Genomic DNA, 27,721 nt, shown 5'->3' with positions numbered 1-27,721 from the left:
TTCAAAAGAAATTGCAAAAATGCTGGATATTTTCACCTCTGGAGGCCTCACAAATCCTTCAAATGAAACAATCCAAGAAGGGAAATCCCGCTTTGATTTAACTGCTTACAACTCGTGGCCATAACCTGCGAAAAGGGAACCCAAACTATATTTTTAAGGGGTCACAACTGAAAGAGGTTGGGAACCGCTGTTGTAAGTGCTACTGCTATTTTGGCTGAGACACTCCAGTAAAAAAATAAGAAAGGACACAACCATACATGGCCCTAATATGAGTCTATCCAAACACAATACCTGTAATAACTTATCAAGACACAAGAGAGCGCCTCTGGACTTTATCAAAAATCTGCCAGTCGGAAAAAAAAAAAGATGGTGAGCATCATGCGTATTCAACACTGACTGATAATCTAGTGAATCAGTGTGTAGAACACCAATGAGTCTCCACTGAGGGCTAAGTGTGCCGATGAGGGAGAGACGCATGACTCTGAGTGCAACGTGAAAATGAAATGTTACACCGTGTTTCTCAGAGAATTGGTGTTCTGCTCTCGTCACAAAAATTGGAGAATGGCCAAGTGATGTTAAGGATGATAGATGTAAAATAAGGCACAGATGTGAACATACATGCAGTGAAAAATATAGTATGGGAATGTGTTTATATAATTCTTGGCCTTGCATCAATCACCTGGCTGCTGGTGCCTTGACGAACAAGTTTCACATTCATAATTCCTTCAAATGTACTAACAAACATTGAGGTGCATCTGATTTGCCTTTGTTATACCTACATTCTATTTGAATTATTCAAACAGACCCAGTGAGAGCAGATTCACACCTGCCAACTCAGGTTATATAATAGTACAAGTTCACGAAGTGAATGTAAAGCGAAGTTATAAGCAGCCAGCTTCATCTCTAGTCAGACTCCCAATATGACTTTAATAAAGCTACCCGTCTTTCTTTTTGATTTGTGCTTGTCTGCTTGAGTATGGACTGAATTTCTAGTTGTGTAAATTGTCTCCATGTGTCCTGAAAATGCTCCAGAGAAAGTCTCAAGTGTCTGCCTCCACTGCTGGTTTCAATTTGCCCTCACAAATATGCAGTGAGAGGCGACTTATGTCATGGGCAAATGGCCTTATATGTCCCGTGGCAGTGCTGACAACTCTTTCTGTCCTACAGAGGGCACTGCACTACGTTGAAACTATCGAAATGGGGGCATTTCAAAATAAAAAAGTCAGTGTCTTCATGACCTCTGGGTGACCGTCCTTGACATGACCCTATATGACCAATGACTACAAATTAAATCCACAAAACAATGATTTCCCCAATTTCCTTCCAGTGAGTTTGTTCTGTGAATCAAACATCTGATTAACTTAAATCAATGTTATGTATCAAATATTCAATGAAAATCCACATAACCACGAGTCAGACGATACAGTATTCCTTTTTATTTACCTGGCAAAATAATAAAAAAGAGAAGCATTTGGAAAGTCCAAGTTAACAGTCAGGAAATACAAAAATATAGATGACACAATTATAATAGCTGTTTTTATTTATTTCCTCTTTCTCTCTCCAAATGGAAAAAGAAAACTATATTTCTTTGGATCAACATATAATAATATGGACTGTATACTTAGAAGACATCTTTTACACAGGATGCACAAATTCATGTTCAGCCCCATCATGCGACTTCCAACTACCCATCAGTTCATGATCCGGTAATGTCCTTTCATCCGTTTGCAAATCAACCTCACTCATTTATTTCTAACAGATACCTAAATATTATTCCCTAATGCACAAAGATGGACCCTCCCCTGCCCTCCCCCCTCCCCCTTGACCCCTCCAGTCTCTCTCTGGTGAAACGATCACAGCGATACCTCCTCATGGTGTGTCAGGAAGCCTGGAGACTCACAGCTTGATGGAGGATGATGCTGTTCATGCTTGTTGTTGGACTTTTGTCTGAAGAGTCCCAAACATGATGCAAAAGCGTTGACATGTCTGGTCTCCAGGCTGCCCGTCCTTCTCCTCCTCCTCCTCCTCCTCCTCCTCTAGGCCTCCAGGGCTGTCCCGCGTTTGGACGGTGGCACCAGGTGTTCAGGCAGCGCGGGCGGCAACTCATGACCCTCCAGCTTCACTTTGATCAGGTGGTTGGCCAGGGCGAACTCCTCATCATCAAGGAGGCCATCTTTATCCACGTCTGCTAGCTTCCAGATTTTTCCCAGGACCGTGTTGGGCAGCTTGGACTTCAGCATCTCCTTCTTGGCTGCAGCGCCGGACACTTTGCCGTTGATGGGCGAGAGGGTGTAGAAGATCTCATCATATGTAGGCTTGTCGCGACCCACCACCCACTCCAGCTCATCGATGCCTTCGCTGGCACCCTCTCCATAGCCATGACCAAAGGGACCATTCATGGTTCCCTCAAAGGCTCCACCCTTGACGGACTGGCTGGGCATGGCGGCTTCTTCCTGGCGCACCATCGCCATGAGACGTGCAATGTCGTTGGCGAGCATGTCCTCCACCGCCTCCAGCAGCTTTGGCTTCAGCGCTGCGAACTTAGAGAAGTCCTGGCCATTCAGCAGCTCCTGAAAGGAATAGGGGGTTGAGAGAAAACAGGAATTGGTGATAGAAATAGATCAGTCTTCAATGGCTACCAATGGGTGTAGCATACAAGAAGCAGGATTTCCTGACAAACCAGGAAAAATAAATCTCATCCCCGCACTGGCCCATCCTGGAGGGCAAGAGCAGGAAAGAAGGGCAAAGATGTGAAGAGAGTAAAGGTTGGAAGGTCATTCTACTCTGAACCGTTTGTTTCTAACACTTTATTTAACATGCCAGAAATAGAGTCAAAGTTGTTATTGCATCAAGTAGCTTATGTAACTCTGAATGGTACATATCGGTCTACTGTGTAGGTGGCTGGATTCATCTCTGGAATGATCTTTTTCTTTAATCTCACCTGCATCTTGGCGAGGTTGGGGAAGTCTCCAGGTGAGATCTGGTGCTCTTTCTCGATCTTATGGTAGATTTCTCCCAGGTTGGCTATCAGCTCCTTCTTCTTGGATTCCTTTCCAAACACACTTGGCATGTCCTTTTTCAGAGAGCTGATAATGTAGGCCTGTACCTGCGCACCATAAAAGAAATAGGACAGACTAATTTAGGTGATTAATGAACTGCGCTTTCGTCATTACTGTGGGGGGTTGGATTGTTTATACTGTATTCTAATCATTTTTAGTTATTTCTCCAAAGCAAAAGTTGAGTGTATTTAGTTTTGAACTAGTCAATGAACTGATTATGAACTGAGACTTTGGTGTTCAAGGGAACATATGCTATAGAGAGTTTACTCTGTAATAAAGTACAGTGAGAGAGACCTGGCTGCAATCCCTGTTAAATCATCACAAAATGAACATCTAACTCCGAGGCTTTCTGATGCTATCAAGAAAACTAAGACCCCCCTCCAATCAAAACACATTCAGGGATGCAAACACATGTATGATGAAAAAAAGAGAGAGCTACCCAAAGTCAGAGTGCAGAACACAGTGCAGCAGAGCAATTTGGTTATATTTTTTGTGGAATTTTTTTAAATGTACCTACAGTATAGCAATGTATGCATATGGTATACAAGTCACCCAAAATGACGTGGAAAAAGCGACATTTGCTGACAAGCGAGTTGTTTGCATCCCTGCACATTCATATGCTGAAGGAAGACAGTTCTCTGTACTAATCTAAGTTTAACACGTGTTAAACAGCTAACTAACACAGCTAGTCTGGAAGCCAAACATGGTCCAGTATGCAATTGTGAGGTGGAAAATTTAAACCTCCAGAACACAAACACAAGAATGATGACTGAGTGAAGTAGGAGACATCTTGTGTCCAGCAGTTAAAACTTTTAAAAAGGTGCCCCGCTACACATATTTCATTACTTTGTGGTAATGTCTGAAGTTCTACAATGGACTCTAACATTTTTCTGTGGAAAAAATGCCTTGGTTACCTTGTTTCAAGCCATTCTAGCGTGGTATAGAAAGCCTGCAGGAAGACTCAGCTCGATTTGTGCCAGTTCTCATTAATATTCAACGAGCTAAGCTGCTTGACTCTGATTGGCTAACAGCTAGCCAATGAGAGCCTGGCTATCAGCATCCTGTACCCAGCGCAACTGGCCGAGCTCATGAATAGTAATGAGCTCAGGCAACACCACGTCACACTGACCAGCTTTTGTAATTGGCCTGATTTCTCCGCTTATTTCTTTTCAGTGGCTAGAGATGACAGAGGAGGTAGCAGTTCATTTTCACATTCACGACAAACACATATGGACCTAACATATTTCAAAAAATGCAAGTAAAACGGTTTTGTGTGGCAGGGCACCTTTAAAAAAGAAAAAAATGTTTTGTGTATTTATAGATGCTGGATTTTTCATGAGGCAGAAGAAATAGATGTAGATGCAATTTTAACAATCAAACTTTTTGTAATATTTCCATGTGTTGTTTCATGGGTTTTTTTAAGTTGTGAATGTTTTCATATATACATATAGACTAGAAGCAGAAATAAATAATCCCTCTTCTCTTCTGGTTTATCAAATTACTGTAATCTTCAGACATACTTGTACTAACTTCTGCCTTTGGTTAGTTAAGAAAACACCAAAGTTGCATAAAACAGGATCCCTCTCTTTTGGGGACTGAGGACAGAGGGTAATAAGATGGGTTGACGCAGCTTTTTAAAATCAGGGGTTTTCTATCCACTCTAGCTGCACTGCACTAGGGATGGCAATGTCTGTCTGTCGTCTTGTTTATACTGACCTTGGCAAGGCGTGCTCGTTTGATGAGGTCATTGAGTTTGCGTAGAGCGGCGTTACGTGGCAACGACTGGATATCTAAGAACAGGTCCTGCTCCTCTGCCTCAAACAGCTTCCTGTTGTCTGGGACCAACAGGGGCTGGGCCCAGAACGACCCAATGTACACACGCACAACCTGGAATCAAGTTAGTTTAATGAGTTAACCTCCAATAACCTCCACTGATCATCAGGTTACACTTTACTACCCACACAAGAGGAAAATATTTCACAAGTCACATACATGACACCGCAATCTGGCTAGAAAGTTTAAAACAGACACAAAAATAAATTTGCATACTCAAAATAGACATACAGGATATGAAATAATGCAATACAGGACTGTGAGGTTGACAATGAAGCAACAATAAAAGTTTTAAGCGTATGTGCTCGGGGGTTCACATCCTTTAGAGAAGCTCAAAGTCAATGAATAATTCTCCACATGTTCCAAAGGTTTCTCTGGGATCGGTTTATGAATATGGCCCCGGATCAAATATTAACTGAACAGTCAGCTGGGTCACACGATATCAGGTAGCACAACTTTTTTTATTGCCGCTTTTGTTACAACGACAAACTGAGAACATTAGCTGTTCAATCACCGTCACCTAACCTCTGTCCAGACGTACCTAAAATAGCTACATGTTCCCTCAAAACATTTACATTTCATTCCCAGATCCAACTGAGATTGAAATGTTTTCCCAATCAAATAAATTTGTGGATTTTTGACAAAAAGCACACGTGAAAAACTAATGCTTTGTACCTCCGGCGTGTTGATGATTTTTCCCAAAGACCACATCAGCGCTCCGTAGACCCTCATCAGCTGCTGAGTGCTGATCTGGTCCGCCTTGTTCAGCACCACACGCATTTTGTCCTCGTGGTTTTTCAGAGCTCGGATCACCTCGGAGAACTCGTCCGAGATGTCCAGCTTGTGGGCGTCAAACAGGAGGATAATGCGGTCCACGCGCTCTGCAAACCACTCCAGCACCGCGGCAAAGTCGTAACCTGGAGAGAGAAAAGGAGAAGATAAAATGGTTAGTGGTTAAAATGGGATCTGCACAGACACTGACTACGTTTACAAGCTGTCAATTTTCAGGTTATGGTCGGGTTAAGGTCACTATTCGGGTTTCTGAAACATTCGGAATAACCCGTTTACATGAGTGAGCAGAGAGAGTTACTCCTGTATACATGGAATTTGTAATCAATTGGCAATATCCCGATGTAAACAGCGTCTGGACGTACGGATAACCTTAAGACGCAATAACTTTTCGGTCACCTTCTCATAAATCTCACTATCTCTGTAATTTCTGCAGTCAACAAAAGACATATTCATGGTTTTCACCACACTAATAAAGAAATTGGTTTCCTCCTCGCTCCAAAAGTGTGGTGCTGTGCTGCGTCTAGAACTCAGTTTTACAGATGGTTAATTAACGACATTTATATTGTGCTTTTCTAGTCTTTCTTAACCACCTCTCAAAGCGCACAGCTCTGTCAATTAAATCAACTAATCGATTAGTCGAATAAATCGTATAAGTGTTAGTCGACTAAGAATTTCTTTAGTCGAGGACAGCCCTTATATATATATATATATATATATATATATATATATATATATATATATATATATATATATATATATATATATATATATATATATATATATATATATATATATATATATATATTGCACATCATGTCAACTACTCCGTTTCTTTGTTGTCGGACATTTCTTTGATTTATAATTCGGGTTTTACATGTTATACTTCTGGTTTACTTAACACAGATTACTGCACAGGGTTCATGGATATCTTAGGCTAATACTGCAGCATTCTTGTAAAGAATATTCAATATAAAATCTCCTTATATTATGTGTTGTTGGTTTAATAAACTGGTTTGATAATCAACGGAGTGAGATTCAATTCAGAGCCGTTATAGTTTATCAGAACTGTTACAGACCCAGTCAAAACCGTTGGGTACGGAGGGGTATGGACACTGAGGTAGCCTGCCAGCATGTGTACTAACTTATATAGATTGTCATGGTCTTGTGTTCCCCACTCATGTCAGCATAAGCTAACCCTAACCCTTTGCACTAGTACTGTGCTTACAAATAGCATACTGGTGTGGAGAAATACAAGAGTTTAACATGACAAAGAGCTCAATGGCTCCAATCAGTCAATAAATTGTGTGTTGGCGCAGGTTTCATTCATTCATATTCCATGTCTTGTTGATCCAGTAATGTTTAGATAAGGGCTTTAAAGAGACAGGACTGTTTCCCCTGGTTACCTATTAACCAGCTTTACTGAGATAGCACGAGAGGCATATGAAGGTAAAGACAGTTTGAACATATTTAAGTCCTTTTTGGAAAATCTAAGTTGTATTAGGAATGAAATGACCTTTATCAGGGACAGTTTTCAGCAATGTGCCTTATTTGAAACAAGCATGATATTATTGAAATAACAAAAAAGGAAGAACTATTTACTTCCTTTGGTTATCTAAGAACCAAGGCCTTTTTCCACTGAGCTTTCTTTTGCCTCGAGGAGCCGAGGAGGGAGGGAGGAAGGAAGAGAGAATTATGGTTCCGATTAGTCCATGTGTCATCTGATCAGAGAAGAATGCAGTTGCTCTAAAAGCTCATCTCGGCTGTCGCACAATCAGGGGTAAATCTGCTGCACATGCACTCCAACATAGCTGGCTTTTGTGTGTCTGAGCACATGTATACAAAAGAGAGACAGAGAGATACAGTAGATGGACAGAATGAGAGACTGCGATATAGATAAAAAAAGGAGAGTGAAAGTAAAAGAAAAACACAGATGTAGAAAGAGATGGATGCAGGAAAACCCCTTCAACTAAAAAGGAGCTTGTGCCTGTTTGCGTGTATGACGACATGTGAAAGTAGAGGGGGATGAAAGGGGAATATTTAAAGTCCACGATCCCTTTGGGAGCCAGCCGAGGACATTTGTTCATTCTTTCTCAAGTCTGGTTTTGAAACACGTGTCAGGGAATCAGAGAGACAGCTGCTCAAGCTTAGATTTACTTATAGCACATAGCATCGGCAATGACTGTGCCTCTACTATGTGTATAGACATGTAGGGATACACCCATGCACTCAGGCAGGCCTCATAAATATGTGCCAATCACGGACAGAGAGCAGAGAAATGGGAGAAGACCTGGCTGTAGAATTACTTGTCTAAAATCTGTTTATATTAGAAAACACATTATCATTCAAATCTAGAGTATAATTAAATACTAGTTTGGCATTTTGGGAAACACACTCACTTTCTTGCTGAGAGTTAGATCAGACGATTAATACCACTATCATGTCGGCACAGTAAATATGAAGCTACAGCGAGGGGTTGGTTAGTTAAGCTTAGCTTAGCATAAAGGCTGGAGATAGAGGGAAACAGCTAGCTTTGTCCAAGGGCAACAAAATCCACCTACCACCACCACCTCAAAAGCACACTGATTAACATGCATATCTTGTTTGTTTAATCCATACATAAACCTAACTGTAAAAATAAATTAGGGCTGCATCTATTTTAACCTGTAATCCATTTTCAATTAATTGTTTGGTCTAGAAAAAGGTAAAAAGTAATAGTGAAAAATGTCCATCTCAGTTTCCCAGAGCACAAAGTGACCACCTCAGTCGAACCTCAGATTGAAGAGGAACAATGCGGATTCCGTCCTGGTCGTGGAACAACGGACCAGCTCTTCACTCTTGCAAGGATCCTGGAGGGAGCCTGGGAGTATGCCCAACCGGTCTACATGTGTTTTGTGGATCTGGGAAAGGCGCATGACCTGGTCCCCCGGGAGATACTGTGGGACGTTCTGCGGGAGTATGGGGTGAGGGGGTCTCTTCTCAGGGCCATCCAATCTCTGTCCTTCGCGTCGAAAGGAGCCAGTTGAGGTGGTTCGGGCATCTGGTAAGGATGCCCCCTGGGCGCCTCCCTAGGGAGGTGTTCCAGGCACGTCCAGCTGGGAGGAGGCCTCGGGGAAGACCCAGGACTAGGTGGAGGGATTATATCTCCAACCTGGCCTGGGAACGCCTCGGGATCCCCCAGTCGGAGCTGGTTAATGTTGCTCGGGAAAGGGAAGTTTGGGGTCCCCTGCTGGAGCTGCTCCCCCCGGACCCGACACCGGATAAGCGGACGAAGATGGATGGATGGATGGATGGACAAAGTGACCACTTCACATTGTTTTTGACCAACGATAATGTAAGACAATTAAAAGCAAGAAATATAAGAGGCTGAAACCATCAACGTTTTGGAATATTTGCTTGAAAAATGACTTAAACTCTGTCTAAATAGTTGCCAATTAAATGTCCAATAGTTTCAGCTCTAAAAGGAGTAGTCCCGCATGTAAAAACACAACTTGTTGTTTCAGTTTTTATACATAGTATACTAGCTGTTTTCCTCCTGTTTTCAGCCTTTCTACTAAGTAACTGTCTCTGGCAGTAGCTTCATATTTAGCATACAGACATGAGTGGTATTTCTCTTGTAATCTAACTCGAATTGAAAAAGGTGAATAAGCGTGTTTCCCATCATGTCAAACTAAACCTTAAACCAAAGCTACAGGGATATGTTAATGCCACAAAGACAAATCCTTATTTTCTGTCAGCTAAATTTGTTAAATTGCATTAAACGTGCCACTATCCATGTCAAGTCATCAGCAGCAACTATGGGAAAGCCGCCAACCAGTTCTGCAAAATCACAGTTTCGTTATGGGTTTCGACACTTTATGGTTAACTAAAGTACAAGCTCTGAACCACACTTGCTGACCTCATCAAAAATGATTCCATAATAATAAAAAAGCATTATGCAATGACAAAGCGTCCAACAGCGACAACACAATTTCATTGTTTAACGTAAAGCTGGCTGTACCGGCACCAACACATGCCCGTCACACTTCAGCTACACAATCCAATCAGTCCTGTTTATATATGACACAGCGAGTACAGTATGTCTGGGTAGTACAGTATTGTATCTTTGTTTATATAGAAACAGTTAAGAGGATAACGTGTATATGTGTGTGTGTGTGTGTGTGTGTGTGTGTGTGTGTGTGTGTGTGTGTGTGTGTGTGTGTGTGTGTGTGTGTGTGTGTGTGTGTGTGTGTGTGTGTGTGTGTGTCTGTCTGTCTGTTCTGTTCTGTTCTGTTCTCAAATGTATAAGTATGTATGTATAGAAACAAAACTGAGGAATGAGGTATCAGATTTCGTCTGCTCCTCCTCTTTTTGGATGGGGTCAACTCGACAGGAGACAGTTTTTTCATTCATACTGACACTTGCTTTAGTTTCTTTTCAGATGGCACACGTTTATGCTTGTATGTTTACAGTTGCTCGTTTGGCCTTTTCAGTGTCTTTGCCAACCCTCCGTATTCTATTAAATTATGATTCGTCTGATATAAGAAATGTCAGAAAGCAGTGACAAATACCCAAAGTAAGGTCTTCAAATTGCTTATTGTGTGCTTCCAACAGTCCAAAAAACAGATACTAGAGTAAAGCAGCAAATCCTCATATGGAGAAACTATAACCAAAATATGTTTGGCACTTCTGCCTGAAAAATGCCTCATATTATGCTTTTTGGCTTTTCCCTTTCCTTTATTGTGTTATATATCTTTTTGTGCACATTATAGGTTTACAAAGTGAAAAAGCCCAAAGTCCAACCCAAAGGGATTTACCAGCTCTAACAGAAAACACAGTTCACAAACTGCTCCAAACAGCTCTATTGTTCTATCGTTATAATGCTCACCTAGCTGCTAGCATGGCACTCCCTCGTGCTCTGCAACTAACAAGCTAGCAGTACTTACTGCGCATGTGTGACTCCCAACAAAGATGGAACAGAAGTGAGATATCTCACTCTGTAGCTAAAACAGAGAGCTCAACACACAGGGTGAAAAGAGGAGCTGCAGCAGTTTGCAGTACGACAAATATATGGTGTTTTCTGAAAATTAAACCACATAACCCTATTCTGGTACAACCTCTAAATACAAGTATGAACCTGAAAATGATCATAATATGAGCACTTTAAAATGATGAATCAATCTGTTGATTGACTGTCATTTAAACTCTATGTCTTAATATTTTCTCTCTTTTCCTTCGTGCTGTGTGTCATAGGAAATCCAACTCAATAATAAAGAGCAGATTTATTGACTGTGTAACTGCTCTCTGGGGCAGTAGTAGTGGGAGGAGGGCAGTCTTGGGAAACTCTCTGCTAGGTTTGCCATTTAACTCCACATCCTTTCCCTAGAGTACACAAAAGACGTATGTATGTGTGCTTCCTCTTAAAACGGTTTAAAATCAGGTAGATAAGGCTGTAGCTGTGTTCAGTTGCACTGTTATCTCTGCTTGAGTTATGTAGGATCATCAAAAGTAAAAGGAAAACTGTTTATGTGGCAATTCTGAAGTGACCCTGTTGGTCACAGAATTGCTACAGCACATGGACAATTAGATAAAAATATAAAATGATTTATCTTCACAGAGCACAGGGAAATGACTCAGATATAAAGTGATAAATGATACAGCACAGGACAAATAGAGAGGGTACACAGCTGCATAGAGGAAATCATTTTGATTGTTGTTAATTCTATCTTTTAATATAAACCTGGCTACAGGCCCATCTGAAAACAAAAAGAAAGATAAACAAAAAAGAGGGAAGGATGTGAAAGAGAATAGTGACTTACAAAACCACAGATAGAGGAAATTAACTTCACAGTAGTTTGCTTCCTCTCCTTGCTACCATCAAGCTGTGAAGGCCTCCAACAGATTGACATGACCTGTTTGGTTAGGCTTTGACCGGAGGGCTTTAAGAGTTAAATACAGGTTGGAGAGCACTATGAGCTAGAGAGTTGACTTTGTGTAGCGCATGCCAAAAAGAAATACCAGAGCGAGACTTAGGGAAAGGAAGAGTATGTAGGTCGGGTATGTAGCAGGTTTCCTTTTCATATTTGAACTCGTGACTTCCTCTGGGTTCATTGTGCATAATGCAATTACAGTATTTCAGAGTTTTAGAGAAGAGAGGGTGTGGCTCTGTTAAACAGCAGTAGTACTAGTGAGCAAAGTGTGAGTATTTATGTCAGCCAGACCTCTGCTTATCCTCTGTTTCTCTCCGGACAGGATTCCAGGAGTATCGATGATACTGATACTCTCCAGGACGGGGTTAGGCATCTGGGCACACATGAACCTGCCAAGAAAATACAGTATTGAGAGAGCGGACAGTGCAGGGCACAGAGGGGAGAAAAAGAAAGTAAAAGAGAATAGAAAGAGAGGCATAGGGGTAGAGAGGGAGGGTGGGAGAGACACAAAAAACAAGTAGGGTGAGAATGTTTATACATAAGCTTGACATTAAACAGACATTATTCTGCAACCTTCATGCTATGAGGCACTAACATTCGTGGAATACCCTTACTGAAAAAGACACACTAAAACACAAAGCAGGAGTGGGTGGATTTTAACATAATGGAAAAGTACCAGAGTTTTTCCACACAGCACATGTTATGCCTGGTGTTTGGTTCAACCTTGACAATAGGGCTGCAAACTGAAACTAACAATTCTAATTATTGATTCAACTGCCTATTGATTTCTAGATTAGTTATGCATAATTTGGTCTGTCCAGGGGGACATCTTCAAATAGTTCGGGCCATTTTCTGTTGGTCATCTAATTGATTAATCAATTAATTGTTTCAGCTGTAGTTGACACTCTTGATCTTTGGATCTTAGTTTTTTTCTTCAGCAAAAACAGTGAGACTACATCATTCTGATTTTTCAAAACAGCGAGGGAGCTGCTTGTAGGAGGTTACCATTGATGTATGAATGTTAGGGAAACAGTGGGACAATACATTATAAGTTCCAAATTGTAGGCCTGAGTCATTCCCAACGCAACATAATACACCACACAATGGTCTCCTTTAAACTGGGACACTGGGGTTTAAACTTTAAAGGGGAGTGCTGCTCTCCAACAAAAATCAAGCCAAGGCACACACACTCACATAAACACAGACAGATATACACACTATGGAGTGTTAGAGGATGAGTGGTTTTGCATAAAGATATGGTGTCCCACTCAGAATAAAGAAGGGGATTGTTATGACACCCACGGCTCAAAGTACTACTCCTCGCTCTGCTGCCCTTTCCCTCCTTCTGAACTGATTCTCACAACATGAGCTCAGAGGCACAAGACCAGGAGAACCATGCTTTTACATTCCTGGGACACACACACACACACACACACACACACACACACACACACACACACACACACACACACACACACACACACACACACACACACACACACACATTCCACACACACACACACACACACACACACACACACACACACACACACACACACACACACACACACACACACACACACACACACACACACACACACACACACACACACACACACACACACACACACACACACACACACACACACACACACACACACACACACACACACACACACACACACACACACACACACACACACCAAGGACAAAGACATATGAGAGTTGCATAGAGATCCTATGCATGCTATAACATTACAATAACAGTGTTTGCCAAAGATAACAAACATGCAGGTCTTTCCACTTCCTCTCATAGCTAATGTCGTATGATATCCACAGGTTTTCCATTTAACCATCTATCCGGACATTTTCCACACAGAGCTTGTAGGAAAAAATGCTCTGATGAACTAGAGCTGGAATTCTTAGAAACAGTAAACGCTACCAGGGACGGGGGCCCGGCAGCTTTAAACTATCTGAGATCCTTCGCTGTTCAATTATGTTTCTAGAAAGTGAGAAACCCATCTTCTCTGTAAGGCCTGTCATGAAGGCCTGGGTTAATACTCCACATCAGACCTCTCATGTTATGGGGGTCTGGCTCAGGCTGATGAAAAAGAGTCTTCCTCTCTTGCCCCACCTCCTGACCTAGGACCTTCCCTCAAATCTTAAGCTCAACTTCCCATAGAGAAGAGGAAATAGGGCAGCTGTCACTAGGGATGTGGACAGGGAGGTTACAACTGTGTCACTATTCCGTTTGCTTCCTCTAATATCTTGTGTGTATGTGTGTATATGTGTGTGTGTGTGTGTGTGTGTGTGTGTGTGTGTGTGTGTGTGTGTGTGTGTGTGTTGTAAATTATTTATATATCATAATCTATATCTACACATCTGGCCTCATTTGTATTTGTTTGCTATGTGCTCTGTAAGGCTGTGCATGTGTCAACCCCTATCTGTGTAAACTGCAGAGTCAGTGTCCTGGAATGAAAGGCCATGAGCAGGACAGGACGGAGCGGGACAGTGTTGGCCAGGGTGGGCCAGTGCGGAACTTAAACTTTGCTGACTCAGGTTTTACTGACTAATGGCTTACAGAGAGCACAAACACACGGAGGCCCTCTGACTGCAGAGGTATTTTAACTAAGGAAGCAGAAGCTAAAAAATATGCAGGTCTATCCGGAGTTAGGCTACTTTTACAGAAACATTACGATTTAGTACAAATCATTGCACAATCTGAAACTAGACTGCTTCAAAAAATAGTGAGTAAGAATAGTGGGAAAACTGTCAAAAGACTGGCAAGCTAGTAGAGGACACCAGCTACTAGCTTTTAGGGTTTGCCAAATCCGAGAGCAAACTGTAGGTGTGTGGATCACATGACTGATTTCTGTTTACTCTCTTCATAAATAACTGATTATATCGAGGGGTAAGTCCTATCTGAGGCTGGTAGTTAAAGGCTAATCTGCAGGTTAAAAGGACTATGGTTAAAGAGCTAGGTTACACTGTGAAACTGCCGTAATGCTGAGCAAGGCCTTGTGTGCTCCCCTGACATGGTATTTTCTCCTCCACCTTAAAATCTGTCAATTAACAAACTGATCCTTGATATCTTTATCTACCTAATACTTCTATGAGAAAAAAAAAAAAACATTCAGTCAGTCAACCAACAGCTAAAGGCCAATCCAAATAATTTTGGCCTTCTCAAAAGGAAAGTTGAAAACTGGCCCAGTCTGAGCCAAAGGCAGCCCAGATCCAAATGTTTGTCTTGATCTGGTTCTTAACAGACTTTTTTTATCAACTGTAGGCCTGCTTTGGGCTGTGTGCCATCACAACTTAATAATTATGTATTTGGCCTACACATACACAGAGCTGTTCAAACAGGTCATGCACCTGCTATGGTCATAAACACACATATTCTGTAATGTATGATCATGTGAGTTTTCCCTAAGCAAATGAATGACCACTCAAGCCTGAATTCAGTGAGAACCACAAGTCCCATGATATCACAGGATTGTGTCCAACAGTTTGACAAATGATGCTACAATGGAAAATAGCCTTTGTTTGTACACAATCTTATCTGGTTTCCCCTCAAGTCTGTAATAAACTCCAGAGGAGTCAATCAAGGCCCGTGAGGTCTAACACCCCCCACTCTTTTAAAAGTATTATCTGAAATGCTTGAAATGAGTTTGACTGATGCGGTTTGCCAGAAGCTTGCACTCATGCAAGATAAAGCAAACACTCCACATAATTGAGGGAAGGGACAATAGGCAAATAGGCCGAACATCTGGGGAAGTGTCAACTAGAGTGTTTTCACTAATACAAAATATGGCTAGACAACCCGACTGATACTCTGAAGCTAAAAGGGCAATACAATCATGACAAGTTAGTCATTTGTGTATTATTTGTCCATCTGTTTGGCTGGCTTTTCCTTTCCTTTGCAGGGTCACACCACCACACTGGCCACTGAAAAGAGAAGGGATATACCCACATCCTTTACAGGAAGTGACACATCTACAATCAGATGTCATCACAAATCCACAAACAATAGATTGGATTAAGATGTTTTCCCCAAGCATCGTCATGCTGGCTCTGACTCACAGTACCTGGCTAGTGCAGTCTCAGCTCACACTCTGAACTTTCACTTTTGCTGTTTTCTATAATTTCCAAATGTTCATCTTGCATTAATGAGTGAAAGCCCCACCTATGCAATACTTCTGAGTCATGTGAGTTTTTGCCATGAGGACGTTTTTACATCAGACTTTGACATCAGGCTGAATACCAGGAATACGTGTCACCGAGTGATTCAAAAAATGTTTGGAAGTCCTCTGGGGGTTTTCTTAGACCCACTGGTTCATCAGGCATGTGGCTCAAACGCCAATGAGCTGAATGTCTCAGTGAAACACCTGCTGACTCAATTAAACAATACTACAAGAAGATAGACAGGGACACCAAAAAGCTATAAACCTTAGTGATAAGATTTCATAAAGCCTACACACAGGTAGTGAATAAGGGAGTTGGCTTGTCGGCTTCTACTGATGAGGTAACACTTATATGACCAAGGGGTACGAAACTTATGGCACCTACATCCTAGGGCAGGCCAAGGTCAGCTTGTTGCCTAGCAACACCCACAACTATTTCTATGTTCAAGGGGCCAGGCTGTGACATTGGAACAAAACGATGTGTCACCAGTGGTTCCGTCAGGTGCTTCAAGTAAGAAGTGCCTGAAGAAGGGCAAGGTGCAATGTTAACTGGCAGGATTTGATCCAAAGTGAAAGGACTTGCTTGTCAATGGGATCAGGTGTTGGAAAGCACCGCCCTGTCCTGTCCTTTGCTTTGCTATACACAGAGTGGTTCTTCCACACAGCTATTGACACTAAACACCAGCATTTTCTCAAGATGATGAAAGAGGGAGAACTCTCACACACTTGGCTCTGAGACGGCTGGGAACAGAATACTGTGAATTTCCTTGTGTAATAGCTTACATGTAAGAACATGTCGGGAGGGCATTTAAATCATGGGTGATGTGCTGCTGCTTTGACACGGTTCTCAACATCCATTTGTATGAACTAATGACATTTCAAGAATAATTTCATTAACATGACATATTCATTTCAATCCCACATTAATTAATAACTGTAGAGCTCTAACTGCTAAGTTCCTATAATCTCAGTGTATTAGCTATATTATTACTCAGTGTAAGCTCTTTAGTGTGGTCTGGGAACTTGGCACTGGCTTTACCTGTTGAGAAACGCGTTGCCAAAGGCGTTGAGTTTGCGGAAGGGCTTCTTGGGGTCGACCACCAGAGCATTACCCGGTATCACCCCGTCCTGCTCGCCGTGCATCACCGCGATGAAAGAGTCAGTTGTCGGCTCGGGGCCAATGCGCATACCGGGGAAGTCCTGTTCCATGAGGTGCCGGATGAAGGTGGTCTTCCCGGTGGAGTACTGACCCACAAGGAGGACCATGGGCTTGTTGTCGAAGTCGGCATCTTCGAGGGCAGGGGAGTGGAAGTCGTGAAATCGATACGTGTCCTCCAGTGGGAACAGTTTGGTCCGGTAGAGTCGCCGCAGCCCCTCCGACACGTTCTGAAACAGCTCGGGGTCCTTCTTCAAGTTTTTTCTGAACATGATTACTTATTTCTGCCCTTAGTTGACACAACTGTGTCAGTCTCCCCTTTAATAATTGTCTGGTTTTGTGGCGTGGATCTCTCACACCGTCAAGAGAGTAGCTAGCTGCCTGCTGGAATGAAGCAACGGCTGGGCGAGGTCTTGAAAGGTTTTGTCCCCACCCTCCTCTTCGCTAGCTAGCCACACACTACGAGTCAGTCATTCAGGGAGGACTCCCTCTTCAGCTGGCGTTGGTTTACGTAAGATAGCCAACTACACTCCACCATAAATAGTTAGGCAACTAGATTTCGTCTAATAGGCTACTACAGAAACGTGGCAGTATATAACCGCTGCTAGCTCTCTTTGCGGTTGGCTAACTCGCTTAGCAACCAGCTGTCAGTGAACCCCTCAAAAAGAAGGCTGACACGCTTGCAGCGGATACCGGAAATACCCATATTTCACAAGAAAAGCGTCATCGATGCCAATATAGTGGTGGGGTATTTTTATGCTTCCAACTTTAAATTCCCCAATTTATCAGTGTTGTCTGTATTGGAAATGTTCCTCTCACCAAAGGGCCATAATGATATATTTATTTTTAGTGTTGTTTGTATTTTTTTCTTTCGTATCAATTTCTTTAGTTTTGGAGTTTTTGCTTTTTGCTGCAGAAAGTTTTTTTTCTTTTGTTTTGTGGGTATCAACAGAATAAAACAAATTAATTGACTTGATTGTTATTATAGAAGCATAAATACCTATGTATGAGTTATTAGTTTTCACACAAACATCCTCTCACAAATACAATTTTCTACCCTGAATTGAAAATATAATTTTATTCCTTTATTTTATGGTGCCATTATGTCAGTACGACAGCATTTCATTTGTTAAGTTTGTATCTGATATACTATGTCTTTATCTATACAGCATATGGACACTCAAATGTAAGCATTCATTAATTGATGAATTCAGTTATTCTGTCATTCGTTTATTCATTCATGTCAGTGAATCTTCCAGTAACTTTTGGTTTCATATTCATGAGGTTTTGGTTATAATTTAAAATGGTTATATATAATTGAACAGAGATATGGTCTTTTATTGTGTATTACTCAGACTGTCAGACTGGGTGATGTGTGTATATATATATATATATATATATATATATATATATATATATATATATATATATATATATATATATATTTTATTTTTTTTTTTTATTTTATGGTTAGACTTTGATCTATTATTTTGGTTTGCAGGCATTAGTACACACTTTAATTGACCTGTTATAACAGCAGTACAATTCATTCAAATCTCATCCAAAACATCCTCTACTCTTTTCACTCTCAACATTGAAACTCAAAATATTCTTCTATTCCAGTCCTTTGAAATGCCCTTATATCAATATGAAAACCTTTTATGTTTAATTGTCAGAGTGCTATTACCATTTAAGTGTTGCTTATGTAGTTTTGTTTTCATTTTAGACAGCTACTGTATATGAAATGTGCGTACATAAAGCTCTCTCTCTCTCTCTCTCTCTCTCTCTCTCTCTCTCTCTTACACACACACACACACACACACACACACACACACAAAATGTTATCTATATATTCAGCACATTAAAGAAAGACAGTTACACAGGATTTTAGGGATCAACTTAATTTTATTGCAAAGAGCAACCTGCACAGATATAAGCATCTAACTGGCACATAATGTTAAACAGCAAAAAGAAGATGTTACTGTACACAACCCATTGACTTTTGAAAATCTGATGTGTGAACTGTAAGCTACAGAGAGTCCCTGCAGCTTTTCGATGACAAGAGGTGTCCCACCACAGATAACAGCAGCTCCACTGGAAGCCAGAGTTTTTCCATATGGAGATGCTGTTACAGCTGGTGAGACCCACAGAAACAGCACAGCTGTATGAGCAGACCATGAGAATGTGGTGGTGGTAGTGGTGGTGGTGGTGGTATTCATTTCATTGTACAGTTTTCTGAACAAATGTTGGAGGTTACACCAGAGTTCAAATATTATGAGGTGTGAACCGTGTGATTGTAAAATCTTTTTCTATTATGTGATTATGTTCATTTGACAATTGAAAAACACATTTCAATTAAACATGCTATTGGGCTTTTGATGTGTGTGTGTGTGTGTGTGTGTGTGTGTGTGTGTGTGTGTGTGTGTGTGTGTGTGTGTGTGTGTGTGTGTTATATGAAGTGTGAATTGTTCAGGTTCAGAATAGGATTATTAGCCTTAAACTGCCAGATCCGAACAATGGTCCAAAGATGAGAATTTCACAATACTATTTGAACATGTGATAATCACCAGTGTGATAAAAGTTTCACACGTGAAATAATGCTGCCCTCTTATGGTCAGACCTCACTGACTACATAAAATCAAATCATTTTACTGCACATGTTTATCTGAGCCCTCATGTGATAATACCACCCACACCTTATAAAAGGTTAGTAAAATATCATCCAACATAGTCTTACATCTCTTGATCTTGGTTTTTACTGCTTCGAGGAAATATGTTACCCTTATAACACCAATAAAATCAGGGTCACTCACTCAATGAACGTGTGATAGGAGCCAGGAGGGAGTGCCATCATTAATTTTAGCCTTTAGACCTTTAAAATTAATCTTTTACACACATTATGGCTTTGAACACAAGTAGTAGGCTAAATATGAGTGTGCATCATTTCCTCATGTACATCTCATCTCATCTCCTTAGTGTCTTAGAATCTCTCTTAACTTATCCCGACTGAGCTCTGACCTTTAACCCTCTCCCTCTGTGAAAAACAGGGCCATAAAGCAATTTAAGGGTAGACTAAAGAGACCTTCACCCCTGTTGTCTCCTTTCGACTTTGCCCACCCAGCTATATATTTTACCAGATAATTCCACTGTGAAAGTACTAGTAGTGCATTCAGAGACTCTTCAGCACTGAAATAAAAATGAATATGTTAATGATAAAGTCTGGATAGAGAGTGTGATCTGGTCAGTTCTGTGACAGGAAATCAAGTTTGAGATCAATCAAGATGAATGAGAAGAAGTATCATATTTTAAAACAAGCCTTTTGTAATGTGGGGTTTACTCAACACTAGTAGAGACCTTTACTCTTACACTTTTTGAAAAGAGTCAAAGGGTTAAAATCTACAGAGATCACCTTTTATATCCTGAACAGATTATATTTCAGTCAATTCCCCTTGAAAACAGTTATTATGGTTTCTGAAAAGATATAATAAATTAACCCACTTTGTTATAGAAATGAAATGTGAAATGTTTTAAAGATTTTAAGAATGAAAGCATGTATGTTGCCTGGCAACAAATAATTCCATGAGAAAGCATTTAGAGTTTAATTCAGTTTTCCCTTATTTTATAAAATCCTTAATAACCATTTGGATCTGTCTTTATAGCCATGTAATTCACTTCAAATGAGACGGTAAGATGCTCAAAGGGTGATCCGTGATTGACGTTTTATTGATCAAAGAAAATCAATGCACTAAAGATGACAAGTTGCTCAAGTTGCTTGGGGAGTAGATGCACAGTTAATATCTAATCCATAAAAAATATAATCATATTGGTGTAAATGCAAACAGTCCTATATATTTGCCATAGTATACCCCATACATTAAATGTAGAGTGACTGAAATATAATTAAATAAAACGTTTCTTTGATTAGTAATGTTCAGTTCTTAGCCACATTTAAATGTACAAAAAAGCTCATACTCACCAAGTAAATACTGCAAATGAGGAATATTTCAGTCAATAATTATGAGAGAAAAGTCAGAAAAGTGGAAAACAGAAAAAAAAGATCAAATGAAAGTGTTAGAAAAAGCAACCAAACAAATACATGGTAAACTAGAGAGAAAATCCTAGAGGGTGAGCTTTTAAAAAAGAAGAGAAGTCAGATAAGTGAGCAGGCTGAGGCATAAGTCTGTCCATAATGGCAGACTCGTGAATGAGGGCTGCTTAAGACTGCTTGGGGGAGAGAGAAAAAATTAATCATTACATTCACTGTAAATATGTAACAGACCCAACCTTCAAGTCAGCAAATTGCATCCTGATTGAACACCCTCAGACACAAGAGGATGGGATAAAATCATACAAGATGGAGGGCAGCCAAGAGACGCCATCCGGCCCTAAAGTACTTCAAATCAGCCTCCTCACACTGTGTCATTGCTTCCTGTTTCTGCTGTCACATTTCCCAAAAACAATTCAGATTTATACGTCATGCATCATTTATTGATTTAATAACTAAACTGGGAGACAATGAATCACAGCTGATACACTCAAAAGGCATAAGTCAAAGTATTTTCTTCTGTTCTCTCCAGTAAACAAAGAACCTGTTGAGCTTGTTTTACATTGTTTACATAATTTAGACTAAAGGTCCTTCAATATCTGATATAACTATCAAAACATGTATGCCATAGCACTAGCAGTGGTTGCATTTGAGCCAGCTGCTCAATTTTAACATTCCTGTTGCATTTGTCATAATTGTTGTAGCCTATAATACATGTAGAGACAGATACAAACTGGACTTTGAAGCAGATGCTATAAAGACAAGAATTCATGCAGCATGCTATCTAGAAACAATGTATTTTCTCTTCTTTGTAAATTAACTTGTCTTTTCCTGTACCTTCACCAATGTTTAGTAACTTTTATAATAATGAATTCGTAAAATAATTAATACAGACATAGAGACTACTCTTTTGACTCCAAATGACCTAGGCTATGTATTACCCTGGCGAAGAAAGTACAATGAACACATTTTGTGAGAAAGAAACTGAAAGGACACACACCACATAGCTAGGTCTATGCAAATTTCGAGAGATTTTTTTCGAGCATATTTTGCGACGCTATAAATTCATTGTTTTGAAAGTTTCTCATTATTTGCATACTAAGTCATTTTTCAAGATAAGTATGTTTCTCATTATTTAGGCATACCGTGTCATAATTTTGAGCTACTAGGTCATTATTTAGAGAAAGTTTCTCATTATAATGACTTACAGGATCTGGATTTCCATCACATTGGCGGAAATAGGCCCCGAAGAGCATGGGGGCAAAAAAATAAAATAATCGCTATTCACTGGTTCTGTTTGACCTATGTGGTTTCCCGTACTGTTGAAGCGGTGTTGACTGATGTGTGAGTAGCTAACAAATGTTGCCTTCATGAATATATTAGCTGATATTACCTTTTTAAGAAATAAAATAACACGTTTGCCTGCCTTTACATGTAGCATACAAACAAACATTCATAGTGAAAGTGATGGAGAGCTTATGAGAGTTCCTGGTCGTTTTTAATCGTGCTAGCCAGCGAGGCTTCTCAGCTAGCTTTCGCAATTTGAATGTTAGCCACGTTAATGCTAATTTTAGCACTCAGCGTAGCCTAACGTTGTTCAAATCATTTCAACTAGAACTAAACGCGTATTTTTGCAGGCTGCTAGTAAAGTAATAGTGTAATATTTGTTCCCACAGTGTTATATTCTGACTACAACGGTAACGTTAATGAAGCTCCTTCACACAAAGCTGTTGTAATGACTCTAGTAATAAAAGTAATTTTAATTTACAGAAGCGTGCGGGACCATTATTGTGACTTACTCTTTGTTATCAGCAGATAACCGTAGTGTAACAATAGAAACAAATGGAAGTTGATGATACTGTTGTTAATGTGCCGGTATTCATACAATCTGTTTCAGGTCAAAATGGCAGAGCTTACAACACTAGAGAGCCTGCTGGAGATGGGCTTTGACAGAAACAGAGCGTGAGTGACAAATCCCCAAATTCATATTTCTGTGTATGTTATGTGTGCGTTTGTCTGTCCTGTTTGTTCTGGGACATCAGGGACCTGTTTAAAATAAGTGTTAACACTTTACATGTTATATCTCTTGGATTGTTTTTTTTTGTGTGTCTTCTATATCCATAAATAAAACCATCAATCAATTAATCATCCATGGTAATATAGTTCCTAGATTTGAGACTGCTTTCAAAAAAGTGAAAGTAGAACCTGTCTGTCCTTTATCTGGTGCTTTCAGGGAAAAGGCAGTGGCCCACACAGGGAACCAGGGAATAGAACAAGCCATGGACTGGTAAGTCAGAAGGACATTAACATACTAGTTTTGAATCGACTGGATGGACACGTTCTTCTGTCATCACTGAAAGTCACATCAGTGGATACTCATAATCAACAAAGCAGCAGCACTCATCTTTCCTGTGTGATGTGGTTTCCCCAGGTTAATGGAACATGAGAACGACCCAGACATTGATGAGCCCTATGTGCCGCCTGTGGGGAACGTCCTGGGAGGAGACGCAGACAGCCAGTCCACCACAGAACAGCCGTCACTAGCAGACACCGCTGAAGGTCAGGGTAATGGAAGCATGCCACACACCACCATAAAAGTCACCTAGGGATGTGCAATATGACGATATATACTATGGGGCAATATCAATTTGTCTACCGTAGGATATTTTTGACAGAATGTTTGCACCATGGTAGCTTTCGCTCTGATATCTTTGAGTGTATTATGACATTGTGGGCAATAGGCTAGTGTTTTTTTGGTATTTAATTCACATGATTTGACAAAAACGGACATTCCTATCTGATTATTTCATCCATAAACAGTTTCTATGAATGTTCTAGAATATTTACAACATCAGGATATATATTGATATTCTCATATGAAGTTACATATAATGTGTGTGTGTGTGGATTTTATGCATATGACCCACTCCTATAGTCACTTGTTCCACAGCATATATTTTCCATCTATAAACAAGGTATAAACTCTAAATTAGCTTTAGTAAATTAAGTGTTAATTTTGGTTTGTGGTCTTAGGTGTGTATGGTTAGGTAAGCCTGTTATGTCAGCATGCACTTTTTGCTTTGAATTGTGGTTGGCAGGAAGACATTTCAATAACACACGATACATATCTCTTCCTTTTTTTTTTCTCTTTCACTTACTCATGTGCATTTGTTTTGGCTTTAGGGAGAGCAGGTGAAGACGGCAGCTACGATGATAACGAAGAGAGTGCAAAGATGCCAATGTCAGAGGAGGAGAAACTTGAACAAGTTAAAAGGTCAGATTGCACACGCTTGACACAATCCCTGCAATACTGTATGTCCAACTCACAGCTTCTTCTCTTTACCTAACTGGGTTACTTTACTACACTTATATATCGCTGAAAATATAATCTGTGACCATTAGTTTAGGAGCCAAACATAATTTGGAAATACTTAATATTCTGTTCATTCATTCCTCGTCCTGTTAGAGAGATTGAACATCTTTGATGTGTAAGAAAGGCAAATGCCTGTGTCTGTTTTTCAGGCTAGAGGAGCTGATGCGAGTGAAGCAGGCAGAGAGACGAGAGCGAGAGCGGGCAGAAGAGTTGGAGCGGGAGAAGCAGCGAAGGAGACAGGGCCAAGAGCTGCAGCAGATTCGTCAAAAGCTGCAGGATGATGATATGAAAAAACTCGCTGATCAGCGCAGAAAAGAGAAGATGGAGGACAAAATGGCCAGGTAAGGTATTCATTATTACCCATTTATTCAGATAATGACGTCCGTGACTATTTGCACTGGGCGGTACTTGTAACAGTTTGCCTGGTTCCAGACCTTTGAATCTGCCCACTCCACAAGTTGACTGAAGATGGAAACGGAGTGTCACGAGTTGACAATTCTGTCGGATAGCAGTACTTTTTATGGACCAAATTGTCATGTTTGACCAGGGATGAAGTAATAAAAGTACATAAACATCCAAAGACGTTTCCACTCCATATTTTCCTTTCCCCGAAAATGTTGACTTGACTTCCAATAAAGAAAAGGGAAAGTTTTACAAAATGAAGTAAATTACTAAATGCAATTTTATCTCTTCATTATTTCGTATGAATTGCTCAAAAAAATAGTGTTTGACCGTATAAAAATGGGAATTAACAATGGCTGAATTCCATTTTATAACAAAAATGAAAAGCAGCTACTTGGTTGAATGCCATCCTGTTCGTCCATGAAATAAAGTGGGTGGAAATAATGGAATCAGGGAAAGTTCAGGAGGGAATGCCACAGCCCAATACAAGATAAGAAACTCAAAAGCTAAGACCAGAAATAAGTGACAAATTCATATTCATGTGCGATCGAACAGACATGTTGCCTTTTAAGTTGAAGTCAGCATCAAACTGGGGTGATCCTACACTACAACACTCTACTTGTGTTGTTACTCTAACTGTCAAAGTCAGCAAATTTGTTTGACTGTGAACTCCTGTAAATTTTTCAAGTCTGTCATTGTGTTGCTTGTCTTTATTCCTGTCAGGCAACGGGTTAAAGATAAGATTGCACGAGACAGAGAGGAGAGAGCACAAAAGGTAACCCAATCATTGTTCATGTAGTAACTTATCAAATTTAAATTCTTTTTTTTCCTGTTCACTTCATATTTCCTACCACTTCTGTTGGAACCAATAACAAATTAAATGATCGTTTTTTAGTTTGGAGGTGGTGCACCCCCGAGCACAGCGGCAATGTCCCAACCTGCCCCGCCCAGCCCCTCGTCACCCACCAGTCACGGCCCTCCACCCACTAAGAAGGAGTATGATGAGTCCAGGATACAGGTACAGGCTTCAGTTACACTCATACGCCTACATGCTGCTCTTCACACCACTTAAGCACAGAGCACACATGAGTGGTCCTCACTAGAACAGATTTATATCTATCCATTTAAAAACAGAACAGATATTCACGATCCATCAAGTTTGAATTTAATGATACACCCGCCTCCTCCTTTGCCTGCCGCTTCTTTGCGGTAAAGGTACGTCTGCTGGACGGCTCGACCATCACGGCGGTCTTCAAGGCCCAGGAGCCGCTGGCGGCAGTGCGCGTGTACGTGCAGGTGAATGGCAACACACCTGAGGGTCAGGACTTCACGCTGCTCTCGCCCTACCCCCGTCACGTCTACACCGAACTGGACATGGAGAAGCCCCTCAAAGAACTGGGTGAGCACTGGACTGGCAACTGCATTTGAATGTAGAGTACATTTAGTGTAATATATAGAGATGGCCCGATACCATTTTTTAGTCCCCAATACCGATTCTGATACATGAACTTGTGTATTGGCCGATACCGAGTACCAATCCGATACCAGTGTGTCATATATTTTATTATGTTTTAACAACTGTATACTACTATCGCTGTATGGAAGTGATATGATTTCTGTCTTTGTTTGCTGTCTGGCTCAGCTTAAACTCTTTGTAAAACATGAACAAACAAACAATGAATGCCACAGAACTTTCTTTTATTATCCAGTCTGTTATAACGGAAAAAAGAACATAAATAAACTACTTTAACTTTTAAAGATTTTCTTTAGGGCTTTATTACGTGGTATTGGATCGGTGCATAAAATCCAGTACTTACCATCTCTAGTAATATACATCATTTAACAAAATCTCAGTGTCTGTGGTTTAGCTTCTGCATGGACGTAAAACTGCATTCAGCAGCTCATCACGCAAGTTCACTTCTATTACAGAATGTATCTGACCTTTTTTTTGTGGTTTTCCATTCTGTCTTTTTAGGTTTGGTGCCTTCAGCTGTGCTGGTTGTTATTAAAAAGTGAGATCAGGACAGAGGATCTGCTCTGTGAGCCTACCTCACCACTTCCACTACATCAACACAAGAGGCACCAGAAACAGATTGAACTTGGAACAGAGCACCACCTTTTTAGTATCTCTCAGTAAGCCAGCTAACTGAACTAAAGCAGAGATCAGATTGTGTGAAGCTACTTTTAAGAAAGGGAAGTGAGCTAACTCACTGATTGATTGCACTTGATAGACTGATTTGTGTGCAGTGAGATGGACAGTGGCTTTTACTTATTCAGGAAGAAAGTGAAGATAGCTGGCTTCTGATGAATACTGCTTCATGTTCTCAACACATAAATAAAAATTCAATTTTAACCAGATCTTAACAAAGCAAAGTACCACACAAGACCTACTCGATTGGTTTCGAAAGGGCCTTAAATTTAATCCCCACGATCTTCCTGATTTTGTGACATTCTACTTTGCCAGTTTTTTTTTTTATAAGTTTAAATATATTGACAATTATGTCTGCATAATCACCAAGAATCTAGTTAAAATAAAGCTGACTCAGAACTATGGTGGTGGACTGGATTTTCTAACAATTGTATTTATAACCTTTCTTAAAATAAGTATGTTTGTCAAAAAAATACCATGGAAAAACCCAAACCAACATATTGATTCTGTTTGTGTAGCCAAAGCCTGATGTGTCATATTCTGTGAGCCACACTGTCGCCCTGGGTGACAGGAGGTTTCTTTATTACCATGAGCATGATGCTGTAAATACTCACTAGAGCACCAAAGCTGTGGCTTAAAATAGTCTCCAAATGCACTATTAAATCCTATTTGAGTAAGGTTTGCTAAAAACTACAAAGTCCAGCAAATTATTGAGCCTTTTTACACAAATTAAACTATATTTGTGACCCATTGTTACAGATTTAAGTCTTTGGTAGGAAAAAAAAATGGGTTTAGGGTTAAGTGCCACAGTAGGGAAGTTAGAAA

At 40.4% G+C, this 27,721-nt stretch overlaps 2 protein-coding genes across 2 annotated transcripts; one reads left to right on the top strand and one right to left on the bottom strand.

The window, feature by feature from the left end:
• Nucleotides 1–1,413: 1,413 nt before the first annotated feature.
• Nucleotides 1,414–17,626, bottom strand: ehd1a (EH-domain containing 1a). Its single transcript, XM_028589677.1, has 6 exons — nt 16,811–17,626; nt 11,882–11,979; nt 5,568–5,809; nt 4,776–4,946; nt 2,942–3,106; nt 1,414–2,570 (listed from the first exon to the last, which is right to left on the bottom strand). Exons 1-6 carry the CDS (start codon nt 17,197–17,199, stop codon nt 2,037–2,039), a joined length of 1,599 nt encoding a protein of 532 aa, XP_028445478.1. The 5' UTR covers nt 17,200–17,626; the 3' UTR covers nt 1,414–2,036.
• A 4,442-nt stretch (nt 17,627–22,068) lies between these two features.
• ubxn1 (UBX domain protein 1) lies at nt 22,069–27,300 on the top strand. Its single transcript, XM_028589414.1, has 10 exons — nt 22,069–22,316; nt 22,870–22,934; nt 23,206–23,259; nt 23,404–23,531; nt 24,156–24,246; nt 24,495–24,686; nt 25,471–25,522; nt 25,643–25,765; nt 25,963–26,146; nt 26,723–27,300. Exons 2-10 carry the CDS (start codon nt 22,876–22,878, stop codon nt 26,761–26,763), a joined length of 924 nt encoding a protein of 307 aa, XP_028445215.1. The 5' UTR covers nt 22,069–22,316; nt 22,870–22,875; the 3' UTR covers nt 26,764–27,300.
• The last annotated feature ends 421 nt before the right edge of the window (nt 27,301–27,721 follow it).

This window comes from Perca flavescens, chromosome 10 (genome assembly GCF_004354835.1).
Source record: "Perca flavescens isolate YP-PL-M2 chromosome 10, PFLA_1.0, whole genome shotgun sequence".
NCBI classification, from domain to species: Eukaryota; Metazoa; Chordata; class Actinopteri; order Perciformes; family Percidae; genus Perca; species Perca flavescens.
Note: the sequence above shows the minus strand (reverse complement) of the source record. Positions and strands in the feature narration are given on the sequence as shown.